Genomic DNA, 10,014 nt, shown 5'->3' with positions numbered 1-10,014 from the left:
TGAAGCATTACAGTTTCCTTTTCAAAATTCAGTCACCAATGTGAAGCAGACCCAAGCTGGACTCCTGTTGGTGTTGTATGCAAAAGGTCTGCCATGGAAACATTCTTCTCATGGTTGTGGAAGGAGAGTTGAGCATGCTTTGCAGTTGCACATACAAATGTGCACTCTTAGCCAATATGTCTGCCTCTATGCAACCTCAAAATAGGATCTCAGCATCACTGTGTACAATAGACTTATGTACAGTATGTGTATTACTTGAGAACCACCAGCAGATATTAGAGGTGCATCTTGATGCTTTAAATGGGACATGCCCAATTCAAGCTTGGTTGTGGCCAAAACGTATTGTGAGATGTGAAAGTAGTTTCCCAGGAACAGACTGTACCTTTCACTCTAAAGTACAAATATCTTTAAGCTCAGAAAAGTGGTGGCTGTATATAGGAAAATGCATAAGGGTCTTTATGCACAAAATCTCATGTTTCATAATCCAAATAGTTTACATTTTTAAACTTTTGTTCCTTTGGTCTCTACCCCTCTTCGGTCAAAATAGATTTAATTTAAATCCTTTAATCTAGAAATATATAAGCATATTAAATATGTATGGTTTATAAATCTGTAACTTGCATTGCATAATTATACCTTCACATTCTTGTAAATTATGTTCTGTAATTACACTTTTACATATGCAGAACATGAAAGTCAACAATTTAACAAGTGCAATATGCAGGGCTGTGAGTACTGTAATCTCTTTCCAATTATGTAGGTCACTTGATAAATAACAGTAGCATTGGGTCTGAGATTGCTAAATAATTTGTTTTGGTGACAGGACACTAGACCCAGGTGCCCCCACTCCTAATCTCAATGACAAACCTCTTCTGAACAACCCTTGCCAAGGATAACCAGCTTGCTGGTATCTATCAATCAGAGCTAGAAGGTGGAAATACATTTGTGGGACGCAATGCTTCAGGATCCTGCTAATTTAGGTAAGCTTAACACATTTTTGAGCCATACTCGGACTTCTTGAAGCTTTCCAGTATCAGACTTTGGCTGACATCTTGATAGTGACTTACACTTGCACAAGTTAGTTTTATGCCATTGTAAGATTATTTTTTTGGCCATCACAGAGTATGGAAAACCCCAGGATAGGGTCGCTATAAGGTGGAAATCACTTGAAACAACAGCAACAGGACCTCGAGTAGTCCTTTTCTAACAAAACTCTCACAGGGTTGTCATAAATCAACAGGCAACTTGAAGGTGTGTGTACACACATGTACACATATGCACATACAGAGTGGGGGCCATTGGAAGGGGCATAAGTACAACAAAAACCCTTGAGTGAAAGTGTGTGAGAGATTTTAATATTACACGAGTTCTATCTACAATTCAAACATATATTCTAGGGAGCTGTGTTGCTAACCTACACGATTGTTGTTTATGGGACCATGAGTCTGGTACCTGGCCAGCTGTTTGGATCAACATATCTGCTATTGGGTTCTGATCCAGGAAAAAGTTCAGTTCTAGCTGCTCCAGTGAAAATCCCCACCTATTGATTGGCATGTTTGGCAAGCAGGATGGTGAATAGATTGCTGCCCAGTTTCCCACTTCCAACAGGTGTTCAGCAGTTCCACATCACATTTAGTTTGGTGGTAGAGGCAGAACTGCCTTTAGCCCATGGTTCCCATAAGTAGGTAAATAGATTTTAGGCTTCATAGGTCTACTGTGTTTTTTAATAAAATATTAAGATCCTACCACACAGATTTAGATGCAAAAGATACACTTTGAATTGGGGGCCCTGAGCATGTTCTGAGCCTAGAAATTTGTTTCAGTCCCAAGACTGAACTGAGTCACAATCCTTTCATCCAAGAATTAGCCCTAGATTGTATCATTTGCAGCCTGAATTAAGCTGCTGTAATTTAGTTCAGGTTTTAGATTACATCCTATACATATTTACTAAAAAACAAATCCCAGCAACTTCTTCTCAAATAACTCTGTATGGCCTTTCCTTTGTTATGAGATGATGTATCTACAAGACACCTCGCCAACAACATTTTTAAATAATATTTATTTATTTATACTTCACCTTTCTCCTTCCACATGACCCAAAGACAAAAGATTTGTTTTCCTGATACAAATATCAAATCTATTATATCTGTACTTTTCAGGCTAAAAGGTGACTAGCATAATCACTGGTTTCTCAAGCTATATGGGAATGTTTCCAAAGTATGGCTTCTCTAAATCAAAATACTGTAAATTGCAAGTTTCTCTTCTAGCTTAATCACTTTTTTTCATCATAGTAAAAAGTGGCTTGAAAACTCAAGAGATCACATAGGAGGACAAATTAGCACTTTCAATTGGAGACCTGGGTCCTTGGGATAAGACAATTCTTTTTTCAGCCTCCATATTATATCACAGGCACCTAAGTGGAAAGCACAGATGTACATATAAAATACCCAATAAAATGAACTCATTTCTTAATACAGATGTGTACTCTGTTGTAATCAACAGTTCTGGAACAGAATATTACATGTTATTTTGTATAAAAACTATGGGTACAGCTCCTATTGTATTACTTGTGCCATGTAAAGTACTGTATATAAATTGAGCTGTATGAAACACTAGTTTGTATAAACAGTTCAGGGTACCTTTGACCCCCCCCCCCCAAATCAGCACACAAAACAAATACAAAAAATTGTGAGCCATTTTTTTAATTTGACAAAATTAGAGTTTGAATGCTTGGTTAACATTCTGGTGTTCACAGGACTGATTTATGTTCACATAGTAAATTCCCTTTTGCATTTCTGATGTGTCTAGTTCAAATGTAGACATTTATTTGGAAATATCTCATGATAGTACCTTATGGTTCACATGAGCTCAGCTTTCCCACCTAAATACTGTGCTATCTTCCTTGCCTAAGTCTGCACAGAAATCACCTTTGGGTTTTTTGCAAGCCTCTCCAATGCAACATCTTCTGCGGAAATTATGCCAACAAGATACTGTGATCCATCAGCAGAGTTAAGCCTAGGATTTTGCCAGCTTTAGTGTTCTCTCAAGCTCTTGAAGCTGTAGGTTGCCTTGAGTAATCATCATCCTAATTGTATCCTGTAAAGCAGAAATGGGATACATAGCCACTGTATGAAAGATAATATGTATTCACACACATTGTCCTGCAGTCACACAATGACAACATTCTGTGGAACTCCAACTCACCATTCAATCAACCAGGGTTTCTTTAGTGTAGGGGTGGAACTTCAGATGTTGGACTATAACTCTCAACATTCCTCACTACAAGGGCTTCTGAGGCGTTCAGCGCATTAACAATGGCAAGGCTGCAAGATTCCCACCCATGCTTTAATGTGCTGCCTGAACCATGGAGCCTGAATTATTATGCCCTTTCAAAGGTGGATTTGCAAATCATGGTTTGTTCCTGGTTTACAAATCCTGTCATGTTTAGAATTGAAGTGCTAAAATCCCAGGCTGAGATGACATGCTTTAGTCTTTAATGGTTGCTCTTAGATGGAGCAGCAAAGCAAGAGCAAACAGACTGCATGCTTGTTCACAACCTGTATTCTAGAGATTTATGGTGTATTGTCCCATGCAAATCTAAGCACAGAGGTTTCTTCCCAGTTATTTTGACAAAATGAGCATGAGCTAAATACTAGGGCCTCCACTCAGGAACCAACAATAAAGGTCCTGGCAGTAAGTGCCTCTACATTTAACATGCAACTTTGATTACCAGAAATTATCGTTCCTAAACTATGTGTTGTGAGTCTTATGTGGAACAGCCACCATGGTGGGATTTCCATACTGTAGCCATATCAAGTATATTGAGTCTTGGGTGTTCTTCAGAAACAAAAGTACCAATAATAAGACCAACGCAGCCTTATAAATGGTGCCAGTGTGCCAGCAGTTGCAGTAACTTTCTAAGTGTTTAGGTAATTAGAAAACTAGTTGCTATCACCATGCTTAAAAAATCAAGCTTTATACCTGTTACAGAGTCAGTGTGCCATAACAAATTGGAGTTGTTGGGTAAGAGGATTTCACTGCAAGGCTAACAAAGCATTTGCCTTTGGTGCTGCTGAAACACTAACCTTCCCTCAGTTCTGTTTTAACAAATCACAGAGCTACACATTAAAAGTTTGCAACTAAGAGGAGACTGCTGACATTTCAGACACTAGTATTACAGGAGATTAAAAGTGTGACGTGTGTTGTATGCTATAACCAGCCCCTAATTCACATTACAAATATTCTGAAAGTTTTTTGCCCATGCCAATGGGCAAAAAGACACAACTGAATGCTATTGAAGTTGTGTAAAAGGCACAAAGCCAGTAAAATGGCACAATTACGAAGTTAGCAAAACCAAACGTATGGGCTGACAGATAACATGGGCTGACAGATAACTGTTTCTCACCTCCTCTGTAGCATCTTTATTTCTTTTGAATTCTTCCCTTGCCCAGTCTCTCAAGTAATCACGATCAGCTTCATTAGGAACCTGACGAATAGCTTGCAGAATTTTTCTGTACAACTGAAGGACCTGTTGCCGCCTCAAGAACTAATAGTAGTGGGGAGGGGGAGAAAGAATTACCCTATTACTTTTGGGTACAAGTCACAAAACAACCAAGGTTTGGGCCAAGAATCTACCAGCACTCAACTTCACTGGATGCCTCTTGGCTTCTAGTAGTATATGAGAAGTAGGAAAGCTGCTCCCTATCTACCTTATCTACACTATGCATAACTTCATACATTTCTAGCCCCCCCCCCCTTGTTTTCCTTTCTCTACGTTTCAAACCCTCCCCTCCCCCAGCCACAAAGCTTGTAATATTTTCTCACAAGGAAGACCTCCAGTCCTTTAAGCATTTTGCCTGTCCTTTTTTGCAGTGAAGAGAGTACTGAAAAGCATGTTAAAAGCAGAGGATAGTCAACTATTTGTTTAAGAAAGCCCAACAGGTTTCAGCCTCAGTGAGGAAAGGCTTTCTTCAGGGGGCCTTCAGGAGAATTCACTGGAGTTAAGAATACTTCCTAAAACTCAGGACCACTGACAATAAACCAAACAGTTAACCATCCCAGAGCACCTGGAGCTTGTCTCCTTACTGTTTTTTGTCTTTGCATCTTTCCTCACTCAATTATACCCTTTTTAAAGTATGATGAGTGTGATGTAGTGGTTTGAGCATTGGGCTATGACTCTGGAGTCCAGGGTTCGAATCACAATTCAGCCATGGAACCCTTCAGGGTACCCTTGGGCAAGTCACACTTGCTCAGCCTCAGAGGATGGCAATGCGTTTACATATTTCTATGTGAGGAGCCACACAGGATTTTGTGAAAGCCCTTGCCATCACAGCAGTTTTAGAGGCACCATCAAGGAAGCATTTAAAAAAAATAAAATGGAAATGGAGGTGCAGTCATGTTTACACAAAAACTTATTTAAGTTTCATATACTATATATTTGTGACCCTTGCTAGTTTTTGTACTGTCCATAATGACAGAAAAGTAAAAAATGATCACAGGGATTCCATGGGATGCATTTTATTTTAAATGCTTCCTTGATGGTGCATCTTGTAAAGGCTAAAACAGCTGTTACAGTTAAAGTAGTATCATAGCATTATAACTTTGTAATGGGGAAGCCCTCCCCCCACCCCCTATTCTGGATTTAAATAGGATTCTTGTTGTTGTTGTTGTGTGCCTTCAACCCAAAGAATTAAGGCCTCCATGGCTGAGTGTAGATTTGAAACCCTGGTCTCTCAGAGCCCAAGGGTGCATCTGTTTTGCTGTTGTGTGCCTTCAAGTTGTTTCTGACTTGTGGCAACACTAAGAGGAACCTATCATGGGGTTTTCTTGGCATGGTTTGCGCAGACAGGGTTTCCCATTGCCTTCCCCTGAGGCTGAGAGCATGTGACTTGGCCAAGGTCACCCAGTGGGTGTCATTGTCGAGCTGGGAATCGAATCCTGATCTCCAGAGCTGTAGTCCAACACTCAAACCACTACGCCATGATGGCTCCCAGGGTGTGAGTCTACACTGTAGGAATAATGCAGTTTGATACCACTTTAGGTACCATAGCTCCACCATGTAGAACCCTGGGACTGATAGTTTTACAAGGTCTTTAGCCTTCTCTGCCAAACCAGGCTGGTTCTGCCATAAAACTACAAATCACAGGGTTCTGTAAAATGGAGCCATGGCAGTTAAAGTGGTGTCAAACTGCATTAATTATGCAGATGCACTCCTAACACAAATCTAGTCCCAACATTCAAACCGCTATACTATGCTGGCTCTCTATGACTCTTGTATCTGGGTATAAATCAGGAATTAATGCAGGTCCAAAGAAACTCATACGCTTCACTTAGGAAGGCGGTGCCTCAATTGGAGCAGAGTGCAGAAGGTCAATAAACTGGATTAAGACCCCTGCTAGCTTGACAATGTGGTTTGAGCACTGGATAATGCCTCTGGAGATCAGGATTTGATTCCTCACTCAGCCATGGTAATCCACTGGGAAACCCACACTCACTCAGCTCCAGAAAACCCCATGATAGAGTTACCTTAGGCCAGGATGTCCAGGTGTCCTCATTTTCCAGGGCATATCCTCCATTTCGTCCTTCTGTCCAGGAGGAATTCTAAAACGTCCTCCATTTTAAGCATGGCTAAGAAGCTCATTGAGTAGCATCACACTGGCTGTTCCCCTTCGAGAAATGCATGCGCTTGGCAGCCTGTCCTTGCTGCAAATTGGGGGATAGGATGGATCCTTTTAAAGTTCCTTTTTCCTTGGAGAAGCAGTAGGCAAGACTCAAACCCAAAGCCCAGAGTGCAATTGTTTCTTGGAGGGGAAAAGGCCAGCAATCATGTTAGGCAATGGGTTGCTTGAAGACACAGTGCAAATGTTGAAAGAGTTTTCCCCCTTAATTTCAGCACAATGGACGAATGAAAGGAATAATTCGAATGTCGTTTCAGTCAAGGGTTTGTTGATAGCAAAGTACCATTTTATTTGTGCTTTTCTTTGAGTCCCAGTCTTGGGAGAAGGATGGGATGATGATGATGATGATACCATTTTAGCCTTTGTCTTGCTCAGAGTTCTAGAAGTATATCCCAAGCCAATAAAGACAAGTTCATCAGAAAAATATATTTGAATGAATAATAAAATACAGTATATTGTGAGCTAGCATGGTGTAGTGGTTTGAGTACTGGACTAGGACTCTGGAGACCAGGGTTTGAGTCTCTGCATGGCCATGGAAACCCACTGGGTGACTCTGGGAAAGTCACACTCTCTCAGCCTCAGGGGAAGGCCATGGCAAAAAACCCTATTCTGAACAAAACCCCATGATAGGGTCGCCATAAGTCGGAACCAATTTGGAAGGCGCACAAGACATGGACATATATGTCACATAGCTGTAAATAACCCATATGACATGAATGTCTATGGGTGTGTATAGCTTTTATTTGGTCATGTCCTCCATTTTGTTTTGAGTGCCATGAGGACAAGTGGAAAGAAAGGGGAGAAAAAGAAGCCAGTCAGCCATTGAGACCCACAGCTGCCTCTCAGGCCCAAAACACACTGCAGGAATAATATAAATAAATAATATGAACCATATAATAAAATAATATAAACATAAATAAACATATATAAAATGTTATAATAAAATAAATAATATAAATATAAATATAAAATAATAAAATAAAATACATAATATAAATAAATAACATAAATAATGAAATAATATAATATAAAAATATAAATATAACTAAATATAAATATAAAATATAATAAAATACATAATATAAATAACATAAATGATGTAATAACATAAATATAACTTTCTAAATATAACTATGAAATATTATAATAATATAAATAAATAAATAACATAAATAAAATAATAGAATACTGTAATATAAATATAAATAATATAATAAAACAATATAAATAATATAATATTTCTTATTATGTGTTCTACGATTTAACTGACAGGGGAGTTATTTTGTACTTTGTAATTTTTTGTTGGCTTTGCTTATAATCTGCCTTGATTCCGCAAGGAAAAGGCGGAATATAAATAAATTATTATTAAATAAATTGTTGTTAATATAAATATAAATAATAAAATAATAAAAATAAATAACACAAGTAATATAAATATAAACATTATATATATATATATATATTCTATGCTCCTCCTCTTCCAAGGATAGAAGCGGGATTACATCATTAAATAATAAATATGATGATGATAAAAACGAAGAAACAAATAATCCAGCCTGACAGGCTTTAGCCGCCCTGGCTTAATGCTAGGGAATCCTGGGATCTGTAGTTTTGTGAGAAGACATTGAGCCTTCAGAGAGAGCTCTGGAGCCACAATAAACTACGATTCCCAGGCTCCCCTAGCAGTACTGAGCCCGGGCAGTTAAAGCGGCCTCGAAGCGGGTTATTATTATTCCTGAGGCGAGGGAGCCCCCTCTTTCCTGCTGGCCCTTCCTCCTCCTCCTCCTCCTCCTGGGGCGCTGAGGGAGGCCCCACTGGCGGGGACAGAGAGAGAGAGAGAGGGGGGGGGCTCCTACCTGCTTGAGGGTCGGGGCCGCCGGGGGCAGGCGGGAGGCCGCCATGGCTGCTGGCTCGCTTTGGGCCCAAGAGGGCGCGGCTCCTCCTCCTCCGTCCTCCTCCTCCTCCGGGCCTTCTCGGTCGGGTGGGCGCCCAGGAGAGGAAGGCCGCCTCAGGGGCCCCCTTCCCTTCCCTCAAGACAGACACGGCCTGGGAGGGCGCGCTGGAGGAGCCACAACGCCCCTCGGAAGCACTAAGGGCGACCAGGATGGAAGGCCCTCGGGGAGGGCCAGAGAGGACGAGCTCAATACTCTTTCTCCCTCGCCTGTGTGTATATAACACACACACACACACACACACACACACACAAAGCATATATACGCACACACACACACACATATATACCTATATACACGCTATATATATATACACACACACAAATACACACACACAACTGTACACACATACACAAATCTAATATGTGCCCATACAAATATATGCAAATCATATATATACACATACACACGTGTGTGTTCATTTACACACACACACATATATATATATACACACTATAGACACACATATATACAAGTCATATACACATACACACTATATATACAAGTCATATACACATACACACTATATATACACACACACAAATCATTTACACATACACATATATACATGTGTGTACATTTACACACACATATATACACAGAAATCATACATATATAAATATATATACACACACATATATATATTTACCCACAAATATATATATATATATACACACACACACACACACACACATATAGTATATACACATGGAAATCATACATACACTCAGAGAGAAATCATATACTCACATGCATGCATATGCACATACATGACAGTCCTCCTTTTCCAGGACATGACTTCCATTTCAACCTCCTATCCAGGAGGAACTCCAGAATGTCCTCCATTTTGAACATGACTAAGAAGCATGAATAAATACATATATTCATTCAGCCACAGGGTGTTTGTGGCCAGAGTGACCTAACCATAAGGGAGGATAAGGCACTGCAAAATGGAGGGCATTCAAGAAAAATGTAGGATATGACTAAACGAAAGCTAAAAATATTGTATGTGTATGTATTATTTCATTCATGCTTCTTAGCCATGTTCAAAATGGAAGACACTTTGGAGTGAAATGTAGGGCATGTCCTGGAAAAGGAGGGCTTCTAGTCACCTTCTCTCCATATCCACAAAACTGTGATACATCTTATAGTGGCTGATATAGTGAGTGATATATACTCAGAGGTGACCACATGTCCTCCTTTCTCAGGACATGCTTTACATTTCAACTTTCTGTCCAGGAGGAATTTTAAAATATCCTACATTTGGAGCATGACCAAGGAGCATGGATTTACATTTCTCTTAGTGTTTTTAGCTTTTATTTGGTCACATCCTCCATTTTTCTTGAGTGTTTTATATTTTTAGTGTCTTGTCCTCCTTTGCAGTT

The 10,014-nt window shown here is 39.7% G+C and overlaps 1 protein-coding gene across 1 annotated transcript; it reads right to left on the bottom strand.

The window, feature by feature from the left end:
- Positions 1-2,686: 2,686 nt before the first annotated feature.
- LYRM2 (LYR motif containing 2) lies at positions 2,687-8,814 on the bottom strand. Its single transcript, XM_042466531.1, has 3 exons — positions 8,534-8,814; positions 4,406-4,546; positions 2,687-3,096 (listed from the first exon to the last, which is right to left on the bottom strand). The coding sequence occupies exons 1-3, from the start codon at positions 8,576-8,578 to the stop codon at positions 3,016-3,018; spliced, it is 267 nt and encodes an 88-aa protein (XP_042322465.1). The 5' UTR covers positions 8,579-8,814; the 3' UTR covers positions 2,687-3,015.
- Positions 8,815-10,014: the final 1,200 nt, after the last annotated feature.

The sequence above is a fragment of the Sceloporus undulatus genome, chromosome 1 (genome assembly GCF_019175285.1).
Source record: "Sceloporus undulatus isolate JIND9_A2432 ecotype Alabama chromosome 1, SceUnd_v1.1, whole genome shotgun sequence".
Classification (NCBI taxonomy): Eukaryota; Metazoa; Chordata; class Lepidosauria; order Squamata; family Phrynosomatidae; genus Sceloporus; species Sceloporus undulatus.
This window is presented reverse-complemented; position numbering and strand designations above follow the sequence as displayed.

Excerpts from the sequence above, each read along its gene's own strand:
- LYRM2 (XM_042466531.1), bottom strand. The coding sequence starts at position 8,578 with ATGGCGGCCTCCCGCCTGCCCCCGGCGGCCCCGACCCTCAAGCAG. Across the intron at positions 4,547-8,533 it reads CGGCCCCGACCCTCAAGCAG|TTCTTGAGGCGGCAACAGGT; the intron begins GTAGGAGCCCCC and ends CACTACTATTAG. Across the intron at positions 3,097-4,405 it reads ATAAAGATGCTACAGAGGAG|GATACAATTAGGATGATGAT; the intron begins GTGAGAAACAGT and ends TCTGCTTTACAG.